Genomic DNA, 27,715 nt, shown 5'->3' with positions numbered 1-27,715 from the left:
GAAATATATGCTGCATCTACTCCTGCTCTCAATATATTCATATCCTTTCTCTTAACTTTTATATCCCTGGCTAAATAAGTCAGAAACTTACAGCTTGTATGCATGTATATATAAAATCACATTATGTTCAAGTAATGTCTTTTCCATTTCAAAAGTTATATTTCTTTTACTTTGTCTTATTACATTGTTCACAACATCTAGAACAAAGTAGGACATTTTTGTTTTGTTCTTTGACAGTATCTCTAGCGCTTCAATAAAAATATATATTCTCTTAATGTAAAATATTCTTTGTTTTGTAAAGGACATATGCTCATATTACTATTTTTGAGACTTATTTTCTCGTTTTTAAACTAGATATGGGCACTGAATTTCATGAGATGCTTTTTAGAATCTTTTAAAATTAAGCCATTATTTTTTCTCTTTTGATATATTAATGGAACCTGGAACCAATTAATATATTAAACCATTTTTATGGTCCTAAAAAGGATGGCTAGATAACTTTTCTTCATTTTTGTAATCAGAAAAGTTGTTTCCCTCAAATGTCTATTTGCAAATCTATTTTATCAATTTATTAGGATGTGAGCCTCCTTAATTTGCATAAATGGGCATGTCCAGCAACTCAACTGTATTTTCTCCCATCACACCTTTCAGTTCACATTTCCATATGTCCTTTCATCCAAAAACATGCTATATCTCTTAGCACTTCAAATCTTTTACATATCCCACTAAAGCTATAGAATTTTCTTCCTTTAGGTTTCCATTTATTCTGCATTTCCCCCCCCCCTTGAAATTTGTGAAATAGGATCATTTCTATTCCTTTATGTATTATCTTCTCCCTCAGAACTGTTTTCATTTTCTCTATTCCAAAAGAACTTCTTGGATTTAACCTATATATCATTGATGAGATTTTCTGTACTGTTAATTCTGTTTTTTACATCTTTCAATATAGATTTTACTTCTGACTTTATATTTTTAATTCTCTGGCAACTTATCTTAGCCCTATTTCATCTCAAATTGTTCTCTTTTTATGAGTTTCTATTTGTTTTTCACAGATTGCAAAGCAATGCTTGATACAATTTTCTTCTGAAACATTTTTCACAGACATTTTCTTCCTCCAAGTCTTTATAGGGCAACGTTGCTTTTCCCTTGTGCCACAATATGATTTCAATGGTACTTTTTACTTATTGTACAAAAGAAGGAAAGTTCTAGGATTTAATATTTAATGTAAATGCCTACAAGACTGTTCTCGGGCACACACTGCATTATGTTGATAGAATTATTCTCTTTAATAGCTACATGGAGACTAAGTTAATGTTCATTTCTAATCTAATTTCCAGTATTCTAGCAAGTATTTATCAAGCAAGACAGTAGATGACTAGACTGAGATGTACTCTTCTGTCTATACTTTGTTTTCTGTCACTCTGAACATGTGATAGAACTGGAAAAATAATATAATCGTCAGTATCCACAAATCTGAAGATTATTCCTCTCTTTCTGTGGATAACATTCTTAGTGTGTGAACATTGTAGGTCTGGAATGCAATGGACCATTGCCTGTCAATCTCTCTACTTTTGGTAATATCTCTTCTGGGAGCTGCAGTCTCAAAATAAATTTAGAGAAATACAGGGATTTCTGAGAAGGAAAAAAAGACCATGATTGTCTTCAGTGGCTTCAACCATGTAGCAGGAAAGGGCACTATTTTGAGGTGCTACAGATGCATCTCTCAGAGCCAAATGGCACATGAGGAAGTGACAAAATGTCTTCCTCTAGATAGAACTGTTCTCTTCAAAAATGTACAATTGCATAGGCTACTGATTGTGATTCTCACCTGAGTACTGAATTTGGAATTAGAAAATGTTTCTCCCAAATAGTGATCGTATGTTGACTATGAGGAGTGGTCAGTGTTCTTATAGAGGTTGGGAGGAGAATTAATTTGGGAATACTAGCCTAATTACAGCCTGAGGCCATAGAGTAGTGTTGATCATTCATCATATAGGTTATTACCCTAATGAGAAAATATATTTTTAAAGTGTAAGAATCAACCTACAGCAACTCTAGAACATAATCCCTTGACAAATTGAAAACTGCCTGTTTAATTTTATTATATTCATAAATGGCATAAACATTGATAAGTATTAAAAACAAGTCATAATTTATCACTGTAAAGTATATGGGTTTTTTTTCCTCTGATGTTTTAAGAAATTATATTTCTCTGTCTTGAAGTATAGACCCAGAAGCCTTCAGTCAATATATTTATCTTAATCATCCATCCATTGAATTAACAATAAGTTCCTACAATATAACATCAACTTTAAAGGGAATGAAAAATGCAAAGAGAAGTGAAGTGGATTAGCCATTGAGGTTATTTTTTGGAGTGGGAATGCCTACTTGGGTCCCTTTATTTTTACTTTTTTTTTTTTTTTAGCACAAAATTCACTCTTTTTGGTGTACAATTCTATGATGCATAAAGTTGTATAACCACCACAACAACCAAAATAAATAAACAAAATTTAAGTTCTACACCACCCCACAACTCCGTAATGTTACCAGTCAATAATTTAGTTTTATACATATTGATGGAGTTGGAGGTATCTGAAAGACACTGGTGAAAATGTTCAATAAGAAGATGAAAAATGTGCCTTAGGCTTTGGAGAAATCTGTGCTGGAAATAGAAGTTTAGGAATTTTTGCTGGTATACTAGGCAAAAGTTATGGGAGAGAGACTGCCTGAAACACAAACAAGGGAATTTGAGGATGACCTTTAGAAACATCAATATTTACGTGGCAAGTGGAAAAAGAGGAAAGCGATATTATAAAGGGAAGACAAGACCACAGAGGCTAAAAAGAAAACTTTCTGAAAGGGAGGGTGGTCAATTGATGGTGGCAAAGCACATAACAATACCAAGTTAGCATAAGAACTGGAAAATATTTTGGCACCTAGGAAGTAATCACTAAATTTAATGAGAGCAATTTCACTGGATGGGGCGTAGAGTTAATGGGAAACTTGACAAAGGATAAAATTTAGAATAGTGGTTAATGAAACATACCAATTCAAGGGAGGAAAGGCATGAATATGGTTACAAGTTGAGAAAAGACAACTTGTAATGATAAAGCCAGAAATTACCATTAAGAACATACAAGATAAAATGTATTGCATAAAAAATAAGATTCATCTCTCTGAGTTGGAGATGCTTAGTAGTAAAAGCAAGCACAGAGCTCCTTGACATTTACCCAAGTGAGTTGGAAACTTACATTCATAGAAAAATCTGCACACGAATATTTATAGCAGCTTTATTCATAATTGCCAAAACTTGGAAGCAACCAACATGTCCTTCAGCAGGTGAATAGATAAACAAATTGTGGTACATCCATACAGTGGAATATTATTCAGTGATAAAAAGAAATAATCTATCATGCCACATTAAGACATGGAGGAAACTTAAATGCATATTATTATGTGAATAAATTCAATCTGAAAAGGCTACATGCTGTGTATTCCAACAATAAAACATTCTAGCAAAGGCAAAACCATGGAAGCATTAAAAGGATCAGTGGTTGCCAGGGGTTCAGGGGAGGGTGGGAGAAATGAATAGGTAGGGCACAGGAGATTTTGAGGAGAGCGCAACTATTCTATATGATATTGTAATAATGGATACCTGTTGCATCATTATATATTTGTCAAAACCCATGAAACGTACAACACAGAGAGTGAGCCCTGAGATAAACTATGAAGTACAGTTAATAATAGTGTATCAATATTAGCTCATCAATTTTACCACGTGTACCAAACTAATCCAAGATGTTAATTATAGGAAATCTGTGTGTGAGAGGGGTTAGATAGGAACTCTCTGTAGTTTCTACTCTTCAGCAAATCTAAAATTGTCCCTTAAAAAAACAAACACAGAGATGTAGGATAGAGAAGGATGTTAAAAATAGTTCCCCCATGCTGGATTTTGATTTTGATTAATTAGCAGGAGTAGGTATGAATGGGTATCACTGAGCAAATGTTCTATCACATTCTAGATATTATAATCCAGAATGATGGGGTATCTCCTAATTGAGTTTCCCTAAACTTTCAGTGTCCAAGTGGCAAGTGACCAAGTGACTACTGACGTAAGGAAAATAGTCATTGACTTTCAAAATATAGATGCCTATCACTGGCATCTCTATCACTGATAAATGTCTTGAAATTTTATTCATACCTCAATCTACTACTTTATTATAAATCATGAGACTGGTATTGAACCACATTACATGTAATTTTAGTAAATATGCCCATTTAAAAAAAATCAGAAAGAATACACTCTTGAAGAAAAAAATAAAAATGTATTCACTCAACAGCCTGTTTCTACCAGAGTTGTAAAACACCTTAAAAACAATCTTCAAATTTATGCACACTTATAGGAATTAGAAAAATGCACATTTAAAGACACCCTGAATTGTCAGGATCCTATTATTTATGGTTTAATTAACTGTATGAAAAGAATCCTAATTTCCAATCTCTGATAAGTTTCACTGATACTTCAATAGGCCTGATAAAACCAATGGTTCTCAAAGTATGGTAGACACCTGGAAGTCCCCAAGTCCGTTCAAGGAGATCTATAAGGTCAAAACAGTAACACTAAGATAAGCATGCTGTTTTTACCATGTTGACCTTTTCACTGATGTGTACAAAAGGAACTACGGGTAAAGCAGTTATGGCTCCCTAACATGAAGGATGGCAGTAGAAGCAAACCACAAATAACCACTGTAGGATTGATTCATTGCTATACACTCATTAAGAAGCTACGTTTACTTAAGAATGTCCTTGATGAAGTAGTAAAAACTATGAATTTTATTAAGTCTCAAATATACATCTTTTGAGTATTCAATGGGATGAAATGGGAAGTAGGCATAGGGCACCTATGCTGCATACCACACAGCATATGATTGAAAAACTGAACTGGGAGCTGAGAAACCCTCATTTATCATGAAACACCATGTTTACTTGAGAAAGCAACTGACAGAGGTGCCTGGCTGGCTCAGTCAGTAGAGCATGCAATTCTTGATCTGAGGGTTGTGAGTTCAAGCCCCACGTTGTGCCGAGAGTTTACATAAAAAAAAAAAAAAAGAAGAAGAAACAGAAAGAAAAGAACAAAGGAAGGAAGAAAAGAAGAAAATGAATGAACTGACAAACAATATTCAGGCAGCTGTTAAGTATTTTCTCAAAAATGAGCAAAGGAAATCTGTAATTTCAAGAACTAACAGTATTTACTACCAAAGGTTTAAGAAACAGATTTTTATAGAAGTTAGAATTTTAGAAAACTTGTATCTGCTATTACTGTGAACTTGACGGCTTCCCCATACCTAAAAAAAATTTCTGATGAGATTGGTGGTAATATTAACAAACGTGATTTCAAAAATATTGTATAATGAAATGTGTCAACATTTGGAAGATCTACGTAACGCAGTGAATCAGTATTTTCTAAATGACTAATGCATGATGTTACAAAATCACATATGGGTAAAAGATCCATTCAACCTGCAAGACAGACTAATGGACTGCAATGTAAGTGAGTACTAAAAGTTCATTTATATGGTTTCAGATTCCATATTGCAACTAACCTTTAAGAAACAATTACTCATTTAATTGTGTAGTGACAAATAAGAATATCCACATTATTTTTAAAATGCTTTTAAAATCTTTCTCCCTTTTCCAGCTACCTATCTGTGTGAAGCAAAACTGTTTTCATCTACTTCAATCAAAACATCAAAATGCACTGAATGCATAAGCAGGTATAGGAACCCAGCTGCCTTCTATTAAGCTAGATATTAAATACATTTATTAAAATGTAAAACAATGCCATTCTTATTTTTTTGAAAATAGTTATTTTTAATAAAAAGGTTATTTATGTTGGGGTGCCTGGGTGGCTCAGTTCATTAAGGGTCTGACTTCAGCTCATGTCATGTTCTTGTGTTCATGGGTTCAAGCCATGCATTGGGCTCTGTACTGACAGCTCAGAGCCTGGAGCCTGCTTCTGATTCTGTGTCTCCTTCCCTCTCTGCCCCTCCCTGCTTTCACTTTGTCTCTCTCTCTCAAAAATAAAATAAAATAAAATAACATGTTACTTATGTTAACATGTAACAAACTTACTGTTAAAGCCTATTAATTACTAAATATATTTTAAGTATCTCTTTTGTATTTCTACAATGGTAAATGTTGATAACTATAACCCACAGAAACAAAAGCTGTTCAGGATCCTCAATAAGTTTTAAGAGTGTATAGGGTTCCTGAAACTACTAGAATAAACTGTTATCAGAGTGACAAAGTTACCTAAAAATAAAACCATAGTTCCTAGTCAATGACTTAGAACATGATAGTAAGAGGCTAATTTGATACTTGATATAATACTACAATTAGAGCAAGTCATAAAACAATTTCTTGATATTTAACTTACAAAGAGAATTCTGTTTTACTAATTTCAGTTGTGATGTAGTCAATTTTTCTCCTCGCTGGCTTTTATTCTCTTCATCACCCTCCTCATCTTGAACTACAAAGTCATCAATAATATAATCATCTCCATCTTCATCATATTCATAATCATCTTCTTCCTCCTCATCATCACTTTCATCACTGCTTGGGCAGGATTCCTTTTCAGAGTCCTAATTAAATTAGAACATACCTTTCAGTAAATTTGTACTTTTAAATTGTCAGTATGGATATAAAATTAAAAGATTAAATCTTAAACCAATGACCCATGGAAATTAATTTCATATTTTAAGGTTAAAAAAATCTTGTCATGTTAAATGTCAAACTTTCAAATTAGTAAGAAGGTAATATACCTCGGTAAATGATGTAAAATGTTTAAAATGGACATTAAGATTATAAGTAGAAGTTAAAAAGAGGAAAGACCATATTAAACAGTCTTTCAATTTTAAAACAGAATGATGAACTGAGGCTCACGATAAAACAAATTATATTAGACACAACAGTGCAATCAAACATGTTCAAGGATACTTGATTAAAAAAAATAAATTCAAGAATTGAGAAATAGAACAGACTCAGTACTTTTTTTATAAAAATTAAATACTTTGAAAAAAAGATTTAAAAACAGTAACAAAACCAATAGAATATAACACACCTCAAAATCTCTACTACTATTGCGTCTCTGACGAGATCTTTGTTTTGAGAGTTCTTTGAGTTTCTGGAATTGTTCTCGCTTTCTTGCAGCTAAAGTTTTTTCGGGTGTTTTTGGCTCCATCTCTACTGAAGAACATTCATCTTCAACCACTCTACGTGGACGTTTAACACCTACTTTTCGAACTAGGATATCACTGCTGTCACTCTCATCACTGTCGTACATAACAGAGGAGATCCTTTTTCTCTTCCCTCGCTTGATGTGTTCTTCTTCTAAATCCTCCTCTATTATCTGTCCAGTGTGTTTGTTGAGATTGTCATCCTCTTGACTGGAATGCTTTTCATGATCTGGTGAGTCAGTACTTCTAGGTTTGTTTTTGTTATTTTCTTCTTCATATGTTGAACTGTTGCCAGTGTTCATGAGACGCTCACAGTTACTACTGCCTTCACTTTCAACTTCAATTAATCTAAGTTTTCTTTCATTTTCGGGGCTTTTATTACTATCGAACCCCTTGTTACTATCAAGTTCTTCATCGCTGTCAAGCTCTTCATCACTGTCAAGGTCTTCATCACTATTAAGGTCTTCATCACTATCAAATAACTGTGAAATACTACTTCTTTTAGTCCGCCTCCAATCAACTCGAGATTTCTGCTCATGCTCTTGAGTTTTAGAATTTTTCCTTGTTTCGTGTCTTCTAACATGTACCATTTTCACTTAAGCTTCTACAAAATAAAGTTATTAGGAATATAATAATGATAATCAGATCACAACAATGAATGCATTTATGGTAAACTATATTTATTTGGTGTTATAAAATGGTTCACAACAGTATAAATCACATAAAATATCTGAGTGAAGATGGTAGAACAGTTATTCAACAAATAATTTATTGAACAGCTATGAAAAAACTGTAATGAACATCAATTTTGAATTATATCTTGCGTTGAAAGGGATGCACAGAAAAACCGTGGTCCTGTTCTCCAGAAGATTATCATCCATGGGTAGAACATACAAAGATATAATAAGAAAAATGCAAAGTATTCATTTGGTCCAAATGAAAGATAAAAATAACTGCAATAAAATTATAAAGATGCAGGAAGAACAGTATAGCAAATGCTTCACTGAAGATTTAATTGCACAGATATGATCTGATAGACTTCTGAAGGACTGGTTATATTTCAACAAAAAGAATGACAGAAAAAGGGATTTCAGGCAGGTAAAAATGGTAAGGTCAAAACTCTGGCACTGAGAGAGAACATGGTATGTTAAGTAAGTGCAACTGAAAGGGTGTGAAGAAAGGCTTTATGCTGGAAAAGAAAGAGACAATTATAGAAAACAGGGTGGGGTTACCAGAGTCATTCATCCTTAGGCAAAGGATTCTAAACAGAAATGACATGAATTATAACATAAAGGATCAAAATTTTATAGGAAGAAAGTTATAAAGTACTAGCTGACAAAAGATAGCAGTGCAAAACTAAGAGATCACCTATCTACGAAGACAGCAGCTTCTATATACGTTAGTAAAATGGCAATGGCTTTAAACCACTCAAAGTTAAAGACAGAATATAATCCAATAAAAAACATTAACAATCCAAAATTGGGTGAAAAAATAAAGTTTCATGGTGAAGCAGAGCATGATATTGGGAAGAAATAAATACTGTAAGTTACTGATTCAGAAAAGGGTGAACCCCACTAAAATTGCCACAAGTATATAATAAAGGAACAATTAGAGATAAGTAATGTAACTAGAAAAACAGTTAACACATATGAACTTTTGTAGTTGCTAAGGAAAATAGACATATGATCACAATGTAATGAAACTGACCTCATAATACATGTATAAGAACTTCAGTACTCTATTGAGTGCTATCTCCTTCAAAGAAATCACCTTATGTGGCTAATTATTCCAATATTTACACTATGGCATAAAATATTCTTGGAGATTTCTATAAAACTGAGTATCAGAAAATATATAAAAATATGAAAAGAACCACGCTCCATTTTTTATCCCAAAGAGTAGTTTAAATACCCATTTTGTTCATTTGTCTCAGTTATAAGGGACTATTAGCAGCTTCCAAAAGTGAAATCCAACTTCAAAACTTGAACATTAATTACCATTACAGATATATTTTTTAAATATGCTGTAACTTTGAAGGTAAATCCAAAAACAGAATGCCAAAATATTTTGAGCAACGGCAGTATCACTGAATCAAGTTTATACCTTTCCAAGATGATTCCTTTTTTGGACAGGCAGGGGCATAAGTGGAAGAAATACCACTCATTTGACTGTACAAATGGTTATGTTTAAAGGCAACGTGGCAGTTTCTAAAATGGTCATATCTCATATAAAATCAGCATAGTGGTTTCTAAGATCATACAGAAATTTATAGTGTAGGCTGAAATGTGACTTTTTTAAATATTTACTTATTTTTGAGAGAGACAGAGACAGAATGCGAGTTAGGGCAGAGAGAGAGGAAGACAGAATCCGAAGCAGGCTCCAGGCTCCGAGATGTCAGCACAGAGCCCAACGCGGGGCTTGAACTCAGGGGCTGTGAGATCATGACCTGAGCCGAAGTTGGATGCTCAACCGACTGAACCACCCAGGCGCCCCTGAAATGTGATCTTATGACAGTAACCACTACAAGATAGATCGAGCATCGTAACAGCAATCTAACAAATTTTAGTCAACACACAAAATATTCTCTTAGTTGAAATTACACTTGGATTGCAAATTACAGAAGGCTTATATTAAAAATCAGCCAAGATGAGAATTGTGTGTAGTCAAAATTATCTTAAAAATCTCTATATTCCTCTTGAAACTATATATCATACTGCTTCACAGCAGGTCCATCCAGTTTCTTCTCCTGGTTATAAACAGATTACTATTATTGGTGTTTTGTGTGTGTGTGTGTGTGTGTGTGTGTGTGTGTGTGTGTGTGTGTGTTTAAGCACCAAACTGGGCAGCTTATATTGTGAAGCCATATAGTACAAATAAGTTTTTTTTTAAGCACATAGAGCTAAATTTGCATACACCATGCATGTGCATTACACTGTAATGTCTTTCTAATAAATCTGAACTGGGAGAAAGAATGAGAAAACATTTATGAAAACAAATGACAAATATGGCTTCAATAGATACACTAAAGCAACTGTGAACAGTAGGAACATTAAATGAAAGATGATTTTATTAATATGCAAAAGCAGTTTCATGTACATTAGATGGTTATCTCACAAAACTATCCCATGTCAAAAGACATTTATCATATCAATAGGTGGCTTCTACAACAGCAGTAGAAATGATTAACAACGTGACACTGTAAAAGTATCTGACTGCATATGGTTAAGCTATTAAAAACTCTTATATGTATAGTAATTTTTCAGCGCATTTTCATGTTTTTAAATCCTGACAATGATCCTAGAAAGAAGATATTATCTACATTCAGTTATAAATATCAAAGCCAAATACGCAGAGTTCAAATGACTTACTGAAGATCATACAGCTTGTTAGTGACAGAGCAGGGATTAGAAACCAGTTCTCCTGATTTCCTGTCCAGTGCTACACAATGACTGCTGCCAATATTACATTTGTACAAGGTGGTAAAAACCATGCCTTTAAAAAGTCATTATTTTATCTCTCATTCATGCTAAATTTTAGTTTCATAGAGTTTACAAACATGCTTTTTAAAAAAACTATTTTTTTAAACAGTTTTTTTTAAATAGTAACAATTTTAGTGCACATGAGTTAGGCCAGTAACTTCTGGAAATTGTCCATCCAATAGGCAAGAAAAGAATGTGTAAAAGAAATGAAAATTTGTGACTTCCCTCTACCATCTTATTGATGACACTGATCACAAAATTTAAGGATTCCCCATTGAGTCCAAAAGTAAAAATTTCAAAAAGTCAGTTTCTAAGGAGAAAAAAAAAATTATTTTGGAAAACTGCAGTATTGAATATTTGAAGAAACAAATTTTATTTAAATAAATCAAGTCTCATGTGGCCAACTGCCAAACTTCCAGGGTCTCTCCTCATATTTCAAAATTGCTGTCACTGAAAAAGAGGATAATTTAAATATGCTTGACTTCTCTTTTAAAATTATGAATACTTTTACAATGTTAGCTGGGGAGGGAAGAATGATGACAGAGGGAAAGGGTGAATGAACTGAACCTGAGGAGAGAAATGAGAAGGTGAAGCTAGATTGATGAAAATGACATCTCTTGGGTCATCAGAATTCACTCAAAAAAAAAAAAAAAAAAAAAAGAATCCATGCAATGGATGTAATTTCTTTTTGTATGCTGAGTATACACTCAATTTCTTGAAATGAGAATTTAATCAAGCTTCTTTAATAATACCTTACCTTTAGGCAAAGAGAAAAACAAAGAAACTCCAAACAGAAAGCATTAAATAAATGAAGAAGATCAATACGATCACATCTTTGTGCTTCTGTGTGAATATCACACAAAAGGCATATACAAAAACCAAAAAAAAAGCATATACATAGCTTATGCAGTCTGCCAAAGAATACAGATTAAAGGTAAAAATCCATATTGTTGTCTCTCACAGAGTCATTCTACAACTCAAAGGTACTTGATGATGCTACTTGAATTTCTCATCAAAGGAAATATCGTGTAGCCTAGGCTTTGAGGTTAATTTATCCTGAAGAAAAGATTCATTCTAGGAATCACTTGCCCTGTCAGGTGACAGTTTACATTTTTAAGGTTTGAAGAGCAATGGAACCCCAGGCATTACTTGAAATTTTACCAGAAGGGATGCATTCCTATTTGTAAAACAACACCCCTCTCTGACATTTCCTTTTATATGATAGTTTGGAGAGAAAACCTTAAGAGGCCAAAGAAATGGTTATTGAATGCCAGCACAGGCTCGGAGCTTGGCGCTACTAGAAGAAATCAACACGGCCTCTGCTTCCACGGGGCTCACAACCTGATGAAATTACTGGGAACACCAGTATAAGCCGGCATAATACATGACTTAAGGGCTACAGTGTTATAATTCTGATTACGTTCTTTTCACATTGCTGTGGATACATTTATCACAGTTCTTCCACTGGTAGAAAACAGGGCAGCACAACATGACAGAAATAAGAAATGGAAAGATAAGAGAGAGAAAGATAATTCCCCCCTTTAGAATCACGAGCCAATGCTCCACAATTTCGCAGAGTGAATCCTGCCAGTTTCGCATCCGGGACCACTACAGTATTCATTAAAATCTTTAACACTGAAGGTGGTTCTCTAACTCCAGCAGGGATGGGTGGCAGAGGAAGGATCCTCTCTGCAGTTTACACCAGAGTCATTTTCCGGATTACAAACCTGGCTCTTTGACGGGACGCAGGTAGCCAGCGCAGCACGCCCACCAGTCCGCTACTCTGCCTCAGGCAGAGGGGCACCGTAGCTGGGAAACCGGACCCTTAGACCGAGCTTCACGATGACGTGCGCGGGACGACACAAACCCCCAGGCCCCAGGGGAGCTCCGCAACCCAACAAGGGTCTGGAAAGGCCAGAAACCCGCGAAACCACCACTCCAGCTCCCCAGTGCCAGTCCCGCCCACTTCCCCACCGCGGAAGAAACAAACACGGGGCCCGCTGCAGCTCAGCCCAGGGGGGGAGCGAGTGCAGAAAGACGCAGAAGGGGCTAGTCCTACCCACCCGGACAGCGCCCGCGGGAATTTTTTTCCCCCGCCTGCCGGGAGGCGCGGCTTCCCGGGCTCAGTTAATAAGCCATTAGCAGCCTGAGCGAGAGCGAGTCCCCGCCCCGAGCTGGCCCTGCACCGCCCCCGCGCCCTCACCTTTCAAAGCTCCTCCGCCTCTGCCTCCGCCTTTGCCTCCGCCCCAGGTACCCTCTCCAGACTAGCCACGCTCCTCCTCCTTCCGGGGACCAGGGGAAGTCCCGCCTCTGGGAGGAGCAGGGGGCGGAGCCGGCGGCGGGAGGGGGTATCTTCCGGGAGCGCGTGCTGGGGGAGGAGCGGTCGCCGCGCGTTAGTCAGGGATCGGTGCGGGTCCTGGTTCCAATTGAGGTGGGGAGAGGGGCCCGGCGGGCTGTGAGGGGCCGGGAGGACTGTCCAAGCTAAGCCCAGCGCGGGGAAGTGTGGCTTGCGGTGGAAGGGGTTGGCTGCTGGGGAAGCAATCAAACGTAGCCGTTCCCTTGGGGAAAGGGGCTAGTCCCCGACTCCGTGGCTCTTCCGCTCTCTGCTGTAACTTTGGGGTGTGGCAGGGGCTAGTGACGGACGTGTTTACCCTGGATCAGGGCTTGAAGGAGGTTTGTGGTCACGATGGAGTTATAGTCTTTATCGCGGCCACTGGGGGAATAAAACAAATGTTTGTAATCCGGATTATCCGCGGTGACTTTGGGCCTCCTCTACTGCCCATCTAAGTTAAAGGCCTGTTCCCTCAAACTTCCTTCCCTCTCACCTTCCTCTGCCGTCTCATTGCCGGCCAAGCCCGTCCAGGGACGGGGTCAGGGTCACCAGGTTCCTGGTAAGGTTGAAAGACTGAGGCTGTAAGACTGCTAAAGTGGGTCTGTGTGAAAGAAGGAAGGATTTTGTAGATTGTTTCAGTGTGAGTGTGGGTCAAGGGCCTGAGTCCCACAGCCTCAGCATGTCTGGGAAACGGAAGCGGGTGGTGTTAACTATTAAAGATAAGCTTGATATAATAAAAAAACTTGAAGACGGAGGTTCTTCCAAACAACTGGCAGTGATTTATGGGATTGGTGAGACAACAGTTCGGGATATAAGAAAAAATAAGGAAAAGATTATAACTTATGCAAGCAGTTCTGATTCCACAAGTCTTCTTGCCAAGAGGAAATCTATGAAGCCATCTATGTATGAGGAACTGGATAGAGCAATGCTAGAATGGTTCAACCAGCAAAGAGCAAAAGGGAATCCCATATCTGGACCAATTTGTGCAAAAAGGGCAGAGTTCTTTTTTTATGCTTTGGGCATGGATGGTGATTTTAACCCCTCTGCTGGTTGGTTAACTCGTTTTAAGCAGCGGCACAGCATTAGAGAGATTAACATTAGAAATGAAAGATTAAATGGAGATGAGACTGCTGTGGAAGATTTTTGTAACAACTTCCGAGACTTTATTGAACGAGAGAATTTACAGCCTGAACAAATCTACAATGCTGATGAAACTGGACTCTTTTGGAAATGCCTACCTTCCAGGACTTCTGTGATCAAAGGTAAATGCACTGTCTCAGGGCACAAGTCAATTGAAGAAAGAGTCACTATCATGTGTTGTGCCAATGCAACAGGTTTACATAAACTGAAACTTTGTGTTGTGGGGAAAGCAAAGAAACCTCGCTCTTTCAAGTCAACTGACACCTCAAACCTGCCAGTCTCTTATTTCAGCCAAAAAGGTGCATGGATGGATCTTTCCATTTTCCGACAGTGGTTTGATAAGATCTTTGTGCCACAAGTTCGAGAGTACTTAAGATCTAAAGGCCTACAGGAAAAGGCTGTGCTCTTGTTGGATAATTCACCAACACATCCAAATGAAAACGTCCTAAGGTCAGACGATGGCCAAATATTTGCTAAGTATTTACCACCTAATGTGGCTTCCTTGATCCAGCCCTCAGATCAGGGAGTCATAGCGACAATGAAGAGAAATTATCGTGCAGGTCTTCTTCAGAACAACTTGGAAGAAGGTAATGACCTGAAATCATTCTGGAAGAAGCTAACTCTGCTAGATGCACTTTATGAAATAGCAATGGCATGGAATTTAGTAAAGCCAGTTACCATTAGCAGAGCATGGAAGAAGATTCTTCCTACCATAGAGGAGAAAGAAGGCTTGGACTTTGATGAAGAAGATGTTTCTGTGGCTACTGTGGCCACCATTTTACAACATACCAAAGGATTGGAAAATGTGACTACTGAGAACATTGAAAAATGGCTTGAAGTGGACAGTACTGAACCAGGCTATGAAGTGTTAACTGACAGCGAAATCATCAGAAGAGCACAAGGCCAGACAGATGAATCTAGTGAAAATGAGGAGGAGGAAATAGAACTGATTCCAGAGAAGCATATTAATCATGCAGCTGCTCTCCAATGGACTGAAAACTTATTGGATTATCTAGAACAGCAAGGTGATATGATTCTGCCCGATAAACTGGTGATACGTAAACTTCGAGCCACCATCAGAAATAAACAGAAGATGACAAATTCAAGTCAATAATGGCATTTCATTGTTACCATTGTTTTGGTAATTGTGTTTGTAACTCAGTCTCTGCAGTATGGCTTACTTTTCTTTGTGTTCTCAATTCTCAGACACAGTCCTATGAAATAGAGATACAAAAATGTATCTGAAGTGGCTCGAGGAGTATGTGTTTTGCATCCTGTGTCTCTTCCCTTATTTGTACAGATAACTGGAAGCTGATTCTGTATAGATACAAATTACCTATACACATATAGACCTGCAATTATCCCTTCTATTACAGTGGCATTTCCTAAAACTTCTAACAAAAATTATAGACAACTGAACAGATTGAGCACTTTCCTGAAATCTATAGTTCGGTTTATGAGGGCTGCCACAGTAATCTTACTTTGTGCTGACATCTTAAATGGTTATGTTTTGTGTATCTGTATACACTGACAGAATGAGAAATACCTATATTTTAGATTTTGGGTGATCTGTAATAATTTAAAGTGAAGTCCAATATGAGGAAACTGATCTATGAATTATAAAAATAACTTAGCCATCATACTTTTATTCTCTTGCGAGGGGGAGCAAGAGGGGGAGAGTTTTCTCGAATGAAGTAAATATATAGGAATTGATTACTAAATTAGAAAACTACTTGAAAGTTGATATATAAAAGAGATATTCTGATCTATTTGTAGAAAACTGTGAATTAAAAATTTGGGGAACTTTAGGTTATTTATGAAAAGGGAATAAATAGGCTTGTTTTAATTGGGTCTTATGAATTGGGTAATTATTTATTCATGTAATTATAGTACAGATTTTGTAATGTTACATGTGGTGGTATGAACTCCCACCTATGTGGGGGAGAATCTTGGGAATTTATGTTTTTTTTACTGTGTACTTGGAAATGTCTGTAGTTTGAAAAAGTTTATCATGCCTTTCCTTTTTATTTGATATGAAAAGAAAAAGAAATGAAAGAATAAATTTTGTTATTATTTTTAACAAGCCATAGGTTGAGACCTGTTTTATGAAGAAAGCAGAAATAATTACGGAAAGTAATTTTAAGGAATTTTAAGGAATTTCATGACTTACTCTTTTGACAGTTGTAAAAAGGTATTTATTCCAGAATCCATTAGCAAAATTAAGTCAGAATTTTGCTAAATTTGCTTAGTAAATTTTATGTTTATTCAACACACTGAAAAGACTTTACACGTATGAATATTGGTTTAATTTGTAATTTAAAAACAACGTGAGTCACCATATTATTTCATGCTTTGGCCCTTAAAAAATAAAATGTCCTCTCTCAGTCATTTTTTTAAAGGTTTAACTTTTTTATTAAAATATTTTGCATTTTACAGTGCCTTTCTTAGAATTCTAAGACTTCAAAGAGATTTAGCTTTCCCTAATTTCTGTTATCTTCATGATATATGTCCAGATTTTTTAAAAAAGACTTCTGTGATTAGAACTGTTTAAAAATTATTGCATGAATTGCCTCAGGGCACAGAGGAAAAAAAGCATCAGAAGTTAACATACATCTTGAATTAGATAATTATACATTCTGCTATAAATTAAATTGTATATAAAATAATTTTTCATTTTTCTAACATGAAAATATGTATAAAAGCTTCTTGGAATTTCTGTCTGGGTTTGTTCAATTTTTAAAATTAATCTTGTCAGTGAAATTCAGCTGTATCATTGCCACCTAGTGGTAAAATGAACATTACTGTTAAGCTGTGTGGTTTTAAATTTTAATATCTAGTAAAAGGTTCACTGTTTTGTGGCCTTGAGTGTGAATCTTGTGACTCTTTCTCTAGCCTGTGAGAGACTGCTATTGTTTTTTAGATTTATACCTATTTGCTCTTTTCCAAAAGCTGGCAACATGGGTAGGCTACAGTTTGTTTTAGACCCTTTTATCCTTAAACATAAGTATAAACTCTGCCTGTTACTGAATATCATGTTATGTTCTAAACAATGTACTTGTATAATCCTCAAATTATGGTGGAAATACTGTTGCTCAGCTCATACTCTTAATTGCTGAAAATCACTTGGCTACAGGTAAGAATTTAAACCCAGGTATTTGATGACAAAGCCTCCACTTGTACTGTCCAACCTAGGCTAACCTCTTAACCTTTCCAGTCTTCAAATTTTATTTCTTGCCACCAACCTCCCTCCAGACCTGTAACGGATGTCTGAATTTACTTCTCTATTTTCCAGTGCACTTGTGGCAGCAACTGACCTTTCCTTTACTCTTTCATGAGGTTAGTCTTCCTTTTTCACTACTCTGTAGTTTTATTTCTGTTTATCTCCAACCTAATAGCATTTGAACTTGGATCATCTGTCTTTTGATTTCGGGTTAGCCATGCTCACTAAGGAGTCTTTCTCACATAAACAATTTAAAATCCACCATTGGGAAAATAAACAGCTCTTGCAAACATTTCTCTTTAGTTCATGAGACAATCTCAAAGAAATTTGAGGTGTGGGCACAGTATTATACCAACAGAAATCTTACTAGACCAGAGATACTGGAAACTGCTACTATCAAAACCACGTGAGTATGTATGCACTCAGAGCCATACAGATCAAAGGGGGAGACATGAGATGATATGGGGAAAGAAGGAAGGATAGGTTGAAATACAAGAGGAGTTGGTTAGAGAAGGAAAAAAAGGAAATGTGGGCTAAAGTGAGGTGTATTTTGTAATGATGTGTATTGCAGCATCATAGTCCCAGGCTTAGTAGTGTGTGCAGCTCATTCATAGATGGTCCCTGAAATCTCTGCTTTTCTTTTTTTATAGAATGTTAAAAAGTCAGTGCCAAGTTAAATGCATGTGATCAGTAGTTGGGAATGGTTAGTGGATGATGACAGAAGCTATTTGGGTACTTCCTGTATGTGCTCCAAAGTCATCAATACTTAGTTCCCAATTCCTCTTCCCTTAATGTACTGTGTGTTTAGCTTTCTCATTCTCCACTAAGAAATTAGCCACAGACTTAGTTTTCTTACTGGTCTTGCCAGGTTTTCCCCTTGATGAGTCTTGATACAACAACAGTTCTCAGAAAACCAACCTGTACATTAAAGTGTTTCTTTAAACCCGTACTCCTAGTAGCCAAGAATTCTGTGGGAGTAGCTTTACCTGTAGGTATTGATAAAGTAAATTAGGAACTTGCTTTTTATGAGAGATTTGGACTTTTGGTGGGTGGTTGGTGAGTGAAGTAGAATTCTTTGCCAGGTTTAAATTTAAATTGTGAATCAAAAATTGGTAGAGTCTTAGTATATGCGTAAGACTACTGGGGGTGGTGGGTTTAGGAAAATATAAGAGGATGAATGATTCTTGTCCTTAAAGATCTTGAAATTAATGTGGGAAAATGGTATTTGAGAAACAAAACAATACAAACCTATCTGTTTCGATTGTAATCTCATATAAAACAGCCAACATGATGTGATAGGGACTGTGTAAGGAGACCATCATGATTTATTTTACTTACTCATTTCTTCACTGACTTGTTTTTTGTATACCCTCTACAGTTTAAGCTTTTCTTTGTTCTTGTTTTTTTTACTGATTCTGAGTGACTTTATCCATTTCCTTTTCCTGCATGCTTATGACCCCAAATCTACCTCCAGTCACTGTTTTCAGAAGTCCAGATTTGTATCTTCAGTTGAGAAGCAGGATTTAAGTTTGGAAGGGAAATTAAAATTGTTGCTTTGCTTCCCCACTGTAGTAAACTCTTAGCATTCTAATGTCAGAGCTACCTAGGTGGGCTAAGGAGCTAAAATAATTTTTTAATCGAATGCTAAACAAAGCTCATCTTCCTTGGTCTGAAATAGCAAAATAGGTCATTATTTTCTTATCTCTGTCCTCTTAGTTAGCCTTTCCTGATATACACACATGCCTTTGCCTCTGACCATTTGGTCCCACAGGCAGCCGTAGTAGTTTCTGTTTCTGGTATCCTGGTTGCTAGTCAAGTATCAAAATTAGTTTATCATGTTCCAACCCCTCACCTCCTTAAAAGGCCATCATTTGTACTCTTTACACCAACTTTATTCCTTAGAAATGTACTCTGTCTTCCCCAGCTGGCAGCTGGCAACTTCACACAGTAACTAGTCTCATGCAATTAGAAGTTGGGTGTGAAAGAATGCCCAAGGGTGAGCAGTCACGGGGGACACCTAATGCGAAAACTTGTATCTGTAAGGCCTTAGAGTCCATGAGACTTGTAGTATATTGTGAAATGGTTTTTGTGATTTGTGTCTGTTAATACTATAAGATCAAGGATCAATGCTTTGCAGAGTAGTAGACATTCAGCAAACGTGTACTCAGCAAACCCTAAATGTATACTTTCTGTGCATAAGACGTGTCCTAGGCAATGTATGGGATACATGGATAAGACTATCCACTTCAAGAGATTTACAATAGAGAGAAAGATGCAGAAAAAGGAGTGAATTAAGTGTTACAATGCTGATGGAATGCAAAGGCAGGACTCATCAATTCTGATGTGACATAAAGAAGCACAATCTGATAGGAGGAGTCGTAACAATTAAGTTGGTCTTGAAAAATAACTGAAATTTGCATTTCCCTTTTGTCTTCAGCCTGTGCCAAATGTGCTCCGGCCACATCATCCCCACTTGAGAACACTGCTATAGAGCTACAAGATTATAGGTATTTGGTCTGCTGTCCAAATTATTGAAGGTAATATTTACAGAATATTTTTTACCACTATTCTAAATTACCCAGCCTCTGGTGGTTATTTTTCTGATGTCTGCTTCCTGATCACAAATGTAATGCCACATACTTGAGATTTTTATCACAGCAGCACCCCACTTCAAGGTACCCATTCCTCTATTGATCAGGGTAACTCTAGCTGATGAAACAAACCTCAGAATTTTAGAGACTTATAATAAATCTTTTTCAGCAGTTTTATGATGATAAAGGACTTGGTTGCAGTATAACTTTAAACAGTGATTCACAGATTTAGGCTCCTTCCATCTTGTGATTTTGCATTTGCTAGACTCTTGCAATCTCCTGAATCTAGTCAACAGATGGGAAAAGAGAGAACAAAGAATATACACTGCTTCTTAGAAACTTCCTTTCTCAAAAGTGAAATACATTATTTCAGTTCACATTCTAATGATGAGAATTAATCACCCGGCCCTACCTTGGTATAGGCAATGCTGGAGAATGACTCTCTAGCTAGGCAGCTGCTTCCTAGAGACCACCTTGTACTATGGAAGGGGAAAGCACACATTTAGTGAATAGCCCTTTCTTAAACAAAAAACAAGCAATTCTTATAGAATCATGTAAGGAAGGTTTTTTTTTTTTTTTTTTTTTTTTTAATTTTTTTTTTAACGTTTATTTATTTTTGAGACAGAGAGAGACACAGCATGAACGGGGGAGGGGTAGAGAGAGAGGGAGACACAGAGTCGGAAGCAAGCTCCAGGCTCTGAGCCATCAGCCCAGAGCCCGACGCGGGGCTCGAACTCGCGGACCGCGAGATCGTGACCCGAGCTGAAGTCGGACGCTTAACCGACTGAGCCACCCAGGCGCCCCAGGAAGTTTTAAAAAGAATATCAGTGTATGAGCCCAACTCCAAGAGGATCTGATTTAGTTCATCTAGGGTGGCTATAGTGTTTGTTTTGTTAGTTTTAAAGTTTCCACATATCTCTCAATATGCGGCTAAGGTTGAGAACCATAAGACTAGGAATTTGCGAGGTGCAGAGAAGATGTGGAGACAAGAGAATAACAGGTTCCTCTGATTGACTGTGAGGTCAAGACTATATATCAAGACAAAGTAATGAGGAAGCTACATAAATAAGCAAATGAGCATGTATATGCACCTGTATGTCTTTGTAGGGGTTAACTATGATATCAGAGGAGAAAATATGGAACTTGGAAGCAGAAGACCAGTATTTAAGTCCCAGATTTATCATTTTTCAGTTCTAGAATTTCTAGTTGCTTGTTTTTCATAAGTACGTATTCTTTCATATAGACAATAATCTGTTATTTAAGTGTATTAATTTTACTTATTTGAAAATTACAGTTTGAATTCTCTACAGTCTCTGACCCTTCCCTAACCTTTACTGAGTTTGTAGTCTTTCATGGAGTTGGTACTATTCCAACATTTGGACATTGTTAATTGTGCATTCCTTATGCAGCTGAGATTGCCTGAAACACTATGGTCTCTGCTTATATAACACATATTATGGGAAGTATAGAAACATATGTTAAAGTTTGGTTGGAGCCACTGATAGAATATGCAATGGACATTATAACCTGTCAGATGGAGAACTTGGGAGCTTGTTTTCTTTGGACTTCTCTTCCCAGCTTTCATCATTTCACTATATGGAACACAGTTTTCTCCTGCATAATTTATGGTCCTCCAAAAGTTTACCTTCTTATTTTTAGGATGGCTATACTTTATTCTTTTAATATTTTATGTATCTTTTTCTATAATGTATGTGATTGATATAAGAATAAAGCAGGTTCGCCGGGACGGCTCAGTCAGTTAAGCATCTGACTTCGGCTCACGTCATGATCTTATAGTTCATGGGTTCGAGCCCCACATCAGGCTCTGCTGACAGCTCAGAGCCTGGAGTCTGCTTCAGATTCTGTGTCTCCCTCTCTCTCTGGCCCTCCTCTGCACTCTGTCTCTCAAAAATTAATAAATGTTAAAAAAAAATTTAAAAAAAAAGATAAGAATAAAGCACCCAATATCTCCATTTATCCTGATATCAGAAGTCTTGGCAGCGTGATCTTGGGTGAGTCTCTAAGTCTCTCTGAGTCTCATCTCTAAAATGGGGATAATAATTCAGACTGTTAGGAAGAATAAATAAAATAATGAAGAATACTTTGTGAATGAATGCTAGTTTTTATATTATTAATAGGAAGGATTAAAGGACCAGAGGCATCATAGATGATAAGAGTGAGAGAGTAAGTTATTTCAAACAGTAGGAGTTTGTGGTTGAAGGGAAGGATAATAAAGATCAAGATTTGCAACTTTAGGTATTCACAATGTGTTGAGGCAATGTATACAAATGGGCTCTGGCATTCCTTTTTCATTGCTCTCTGCTTTCTCTTATTACTATATGATGTGGGGGCTAACCCTTTTACTCACATTCTAAATCAGAAGACACTTTTTTCCCCCCACATTACAGTTGACCCTTGAACAATGGGTTTGAAGTATTTGGGTCCACTTATATGAGAATTTTTTACAGTACTGTAAATGTATTTTATCTTTTAATTTTCTTTTCTCTGTCTTAATTTATTGTAAGAATACACTGTATAATACATATAATATACAAAATAGATGCTCATCAACTGTTTGTTGGTAAAGGCTATTAGTAGTTAAGTTTGGGGGAAGTCAAAAGTTATATGTAGATTTTTGACTGTGCCCCCAAACCTTGCATTTTTCAAGGATCAATTGTATAATTATGAAATATTTGTAGATTCTTACTTTAAGGACAAATCCTGAAGGAGAGAAGGACATTTCAATTAAGTCCTAAAGGTAGTGAAGCAATAAAAAGATCAATTGTGGTTGAAAAGCCCTTTCATGGGGCGCCTGGGTGGTTCAGTCGGTTAAGCGGCCAACTTCGGCTCAGGTCATGATCTCGCGGTCCGTGAGTTCGAGCCCCACGTCGGGCTTTGTGCTGACAGCTCGGAGCCTGGAGCCTGTTTCAAATTCTGTGTCTCCCTCTCTCTGACCCTCCCCCGTTCATGCTCTGTCTCTCTCTCTGTCTCAAAAATAAATAAACGTTAAAAAAAGAAAAGAAAAGAAAAGAAAAGCCCTTTCAGGTATATACACTAAGATTTAATGGAAAGGTTAATAAAGTTTCAAGGAACGGATAAAAAATCTGAAAAGGAGGAAGGGGATATTGAATAGATTAGTGACAAGCATTTGGATAATCTTTTGTCTCTTTCTGAATGAAGGAAATGAAAAATAATAAAACAGGAGTAATAACAATGATGGCAGATTCGTTTTGAAAACTTATTTAACAAATATGATCACACTGGGATGATTTTAAGTTGAGAGAAGTTTATGGTTTCAGTTTACTACTGAAAAGAAAGCAGTGGGAGTCTGCCTTTTCACTAAAGCATTTTCACAAAAGATAATAGAAATGATTGGTATTTGATGCCATTCTGGAATTAAAAGAATAAATAGCATTAAGCAGTCAAGTAGCTCTTCCATTCTCCCTTTTTATACATGTCTAAGACCCTGTGTGGATTTGTCTAGTATTATAAATTGACACAAGTAACAGGGATTTGTCTAGCATTAGAAATTGACACAAGTAATGGAATTGTCAGTACATATGTGAGGGGGAACAAGTGCCCAAATTTCATTCTTTTATTTAATAGGGCTTTTCTTGCATAAGGCATGTAAAGAAAAGTCTTTGTTGCAGAGATGTATGAGGGCTCCATGGGAACTGAAAACAAGGCTGCATTTGATCATATAGTTAAACACCACTATTATTTCCTATTTTGATTTAAGTAGGACTAGCTTTTCTTTCTTTCTTTTCTTTTTTTTTTTTGGTTCTGTGTATTACAGATGTTTTAACAAATGAAATAAAATTGAATGCCATGTGGAAAAATCAGTTATCCAGGAAATAATTTTTAAGCTGTATTTGTGCCCTCATTAACAGAATTTTCTGTTATCTAATCTTAATAGGAAAAATTATGTTTCATATATTAAACAATCAGATGTCTCTTAAACATTTGCCCCCTTTTAACTTGAGGTCTTTGTTAGTTCCTTTAATGTAATTGTGACATCTTATCTTTTATTATTTGTTCATTTATTCATTCACCTCAAATATTTATCTACCTATGAATATTTACCTAGTTCATAACCAAAATTTTAAATAATTATCCCCTAATTTCTTCTTGATTTGTGTAATTATGAACTTGAAATTAAATCCTTATATATTTTGTATGTTAGAAAAATGACTAATATTAGGTGGTTATACTACTTCATTGATCAATGAGGTGATGAAGAGAGATACTCAGAAAGATTGATGATTTAAAAAAAAAACTTTTTTTAATTTTATTGATTTTTTTTTTTGAGAGAGAGAGAGAGAGAGACCAAGCACATGAGTGGAGGAGGGGCAGAGAGAGCAGGAGAGAGAGAATCCCAAGCAGGCTCCATGCTGTCAGCACAGAGTCTGATGTGGGGCTCAAACTCACAAACTGTGAGATCATGATGTGAGACGAAGTCAAGAGCTGGAGGCTTAGCTGACTGAGCCACCCAGGCGCCCCAGGTTGATGATTTTTGATGAGTTTTAGCATTCAAATTGGTTTTAAAACCAGAATTATTTTGAGATTGTCATTTTGAAATGCATATAACACATAACATTTATTCATTGATTTATATAAGTGATAACAAATATTCTTGTTCACAGACAGTTAAGATATTTATTTACAATACCCATTTTATGTTACCTAGAGATGATTTGATGGTTTTAAAATAGAAAAAAATTCAAATACAAATAAAAGTAGAAAGTTGAAGAAAAATGTTCAATAATGATTAGACTCTATAAGTATTAAAATATCTACTCTAGGAGTTTAATTTTAACTGAGTTTTCATAAAAGCTCTCCCAACATAATGGATATTTTCTTGAATTGCAAAGATGCCTGGTCTTTAATACTTTTTTTGTTTTACTTTTATAGTCATGATAGATGCATTAACAGCTATATATGCTACAGCTTGACAGAGTTGCCTTCTAACCAAGCTATTGTCATCATTCTTGGTTAACTAGCTTGAATATATGAATTTACCCCAATTAGGATATAATTAGGCTAATCCTGATTTGGGTTGACAAAGAGCCTTGCAGGTATTCTAAAGACAAAATTAATTTTCAAGGGTTCAATATATTTCTTATTGGTTCATGACAGTATAAAAAGTTACATAGCATTTTTAAAAAGCATAATACACAAAAGCTTCAAAATAAAAGTAGATGTTTATGACATTTATTTTCTGTTTACCAGATTAGGACACCTTTTCCTAATCTTTAGCATTTAATAACATTTAAAAAAATATACTAAAGGAAAAAAAAAAACCCAAGCATGAATGACTGTGATAAATTCTATCATCTAATGAAATAAAGTTTATTAAAGATGACTGATGGTGTCCTTTTTCCCAAATCTGCTCAACACAAAATGTGTAGGATGGACAAGAATGTGGTTTGTGGGAGCCAATGTAGAAAATGCTTGAATGGTTAAAAATCAGCCAGTAATTAATGAAGTGTACATTAACAGTATAATACTTAGTGAATATTTACAGGAGACTTACATATGCCTGACACTGCTCTAAGTACTTGGAACTTAGCAAGAGACAGCTATATATTGTTCTTAGCTCATGGTAACATACAACCAAATTATTTTATTTCCCTATGGACCAGCTAACAACAGGGAGTGAGTTTGTGGCTCAATAAAAGGCTTAAATTGGTGCTAGAGTTGTCTCCAGATATAAAGAACTTCCTCTGGAACTAGTAGAGCTAGTTAGACTGCCCTTCACTAAACTGTTAGAAGAGGGTCAGTCACTGCATTGGTTGTTGGATGAGATGCCCTTTTCAACTCCAACGCTCCATGATTCTTTTACACTGAAGAGTTGTAGGGAGAGTACTGATCAAATTCCAAACAGGAATAAAAATACTTTCAGAAGCTTTCATTTATGCATTCAGCGAATATTTACTCAGTGCTAACTATATATCAGACACTGTTTTAACGCTTGGGGATCTAGCTTTTACAATAAGTATGGTGGGTTTTGGAATGTAAATCTTCCCTTTGATTTCTGTGGTTTCAAAGAACCACATTTTGCCATCAAAATATGCCTAATTATAGAATCTAAAAAAAAAAAAGAAATCCAGAAAGAATTAGACAACAAACATAATGAGACAGATAATATGACTCTTTCGATAACCTTTTTTGTTTAAATTGAATTTCATAAGGACTTGTTGTTTCTGGCACTCAGGACAAGATTGACCTTTTCCTCTCATCCATTTATAATTACTAACTGCCTAGTAGTGCACTACTAGGTATTTATCCAAAGGATATGAAAATGCTGATTTGAAGGGGAACATGCACCCGAATATTTATAGCAATATTGACAATAGCCAAATTATGGAAAGAACCCAAATGTCCACCAATTGATGAATGGATAAAGAAGATGTATACATACACACACAGACACACACACACACACACACACACACACACACACACACACACACACAAATGGAATATTACTCAACAATCAAAAAGAATGAACTCTTGACATTTATAGCAATGTAGACGGAACTAGAGTGTATTATATTAAGAGACAAATACATGGTTTCACTCATGTGGGATTTAAGAAATACAACAGATGAACATAGGAGAAGGGAAGGCAAAATAAGAAAACAGAGATGGAGACAAACCATAAGAGAATCATAAATACAGAGAACAAGCTGAGGGTTGATGGAGGGAGGGTGGGCAGGGGGGATAGGCAAGATGGGTGTTGGGCATTGAGGAGGGCACTCTTTGGGATGAGCACTGGGTGTTATATGAGAGTAGTGAATCACTAGGTGTTACTCTTGAAACTAATACCACACTGTATATTAACTACTTGAATTTAAATAAAAATAAAATTACTATGCTACAATAATAATGGATATCATCCATTGAGCATTTACTATGTGCAAATCACCCTGCTAGATTATTTCCATGTATGTAATTTATTCTTCACAGCAATATTGTGATATGATGCAGGTAGTATAAGTCATAGTAGTGTCTCTTTTACTGAAGAGGAAACAGGCATGGAGAGGCTTACTAACTTACCTAAGGTGAAGTGTCATAGACTCTAAGTCTAAAGTTCTCTTGGCCAGCCAAAGAGTGGATGTTGGATTAAAGCAAGAGATGGCTAATGTCTGGGAAAAGACAAGAGCCTCGAATAAGGGTCCTTGCCCCATATTTATTCAGATCAGAAGGCTTACAAACATGATGAGTGTGTACAAAGAGACAAACTAGGAACATTAACTTGGGATGTGAGGGAAAAGGGGGGGGTTTGAAAATACACAGTATTTGGGGTTTGGGTCAATATAGAACAAAATCCAGGAGCTGGGCAGATGGGTAGATGGTTGTTAACAGCAGACAGGAGGCTCCATGCCTGTTGATCTTTGCCAGCCTAGGGGATGAGACAGACAGGGGGAATAACCTCAGGGTTAACAAGGCACCTTTTCTTTTGTTAACCGTCTCCGCTCTGGGCTGCTTTGCCTGCAGCGCAGCGGTCCATAGTCTAATTCACCAATTTACCTGACCTGGCATTATCCTCCTGTGAAAGCAACTTGTCTGCTATAGTACTAAATTGGGGGTGCTTCCACCCTGAACATCTAATCTTGTTTATTTCATATACGTATGTATTGGGCACCTTTGCACCATTTCTATTTCAGGACTTTGTCTCTCCCTGTCTAGTTTGGGGGCTCTGCACCCTCTCTCTA

At 36.3% G+C, this 27,715-nt stretch overlaps 1 protein-coding gene and 1 long non-coding RNA gene across 8 annotated transcripts in view; one reads left to right on the top strand and one right to left on the bottom strand.

Annotated features, from left to right (window-relative positions):
* CCDC82 (coiled-coil domain containing 82) overlaps window positions 1-13,003 on the bottom strand; it is a 33,871-nt gene extending 20,868 nt beyond the window's left edge. For 3 of the 4 annotated variants that reach the window (XM_042959586.1, XM_007079045.3, XM_015536156.2), the window contains exons 1-3: window positions 12,442-12,527; window positions 7,121-7,839; window positions 6,437-6,641 (exon numbers count right to left, since the gene is read on the bottom strand). In XM_042959586.1, coding sequence (XP_042815520.1) covers window positions 6,437-6,641; window positions 7,121-7,825 — 910 coding nt within the window. In that variant the 5' untranslated portion in view covers window positions 7,826-7,839; window positions 12,442-12,527. Of the gene's footprint in view, window positions 1-6,436; window positions 6,642-7,120; window positions 7,840-12,441; window positions 12,528-12,917 lie in introns of those variants that run through there. The other variant, XM_042959587.1, reaches the window with a different exon arrangement.
* Window positions 12,697-27,715, top strand: part of LOC102969448 — a 53,686-nt gene continuing 38,667 nt past the window's right edge. For all 4 annotated transcript variants that reach the window (XR_006208735.1, XR_006208737.1, XR_006208734.1 and 1 more), the window contains exons 1-2: window positions 12,697-12,964; window positions 19,844-19,943. This is a non-coding gene — a long non-coding RNA (uncharacterized LOC102969448). The remainder of the gene's footprint in view (window positions 12,965-19,843; window positions 19,944-27,715) is intronic.

This window comes from Panthera tigris, chromosome D1 (assembly GCF_018350195.1).
Source record: "Panthera tigris isolate Pti1 chromosome D1, P.tigris_Pti1_mat1.1, whole genome shotgun sequence".
Taxonomy (NCBI): domain Eukaryota; kingdom Metazoa; phylum Chordata; class Mammalia; order Carnivora; family Felidae; genus Panthera; species Panthera tigris.
The sequence above is the reverse complement of the archived record's forward strand: the minus strand, read 5'-3'. Positions and strand labels throughout refer to the sequence as shown.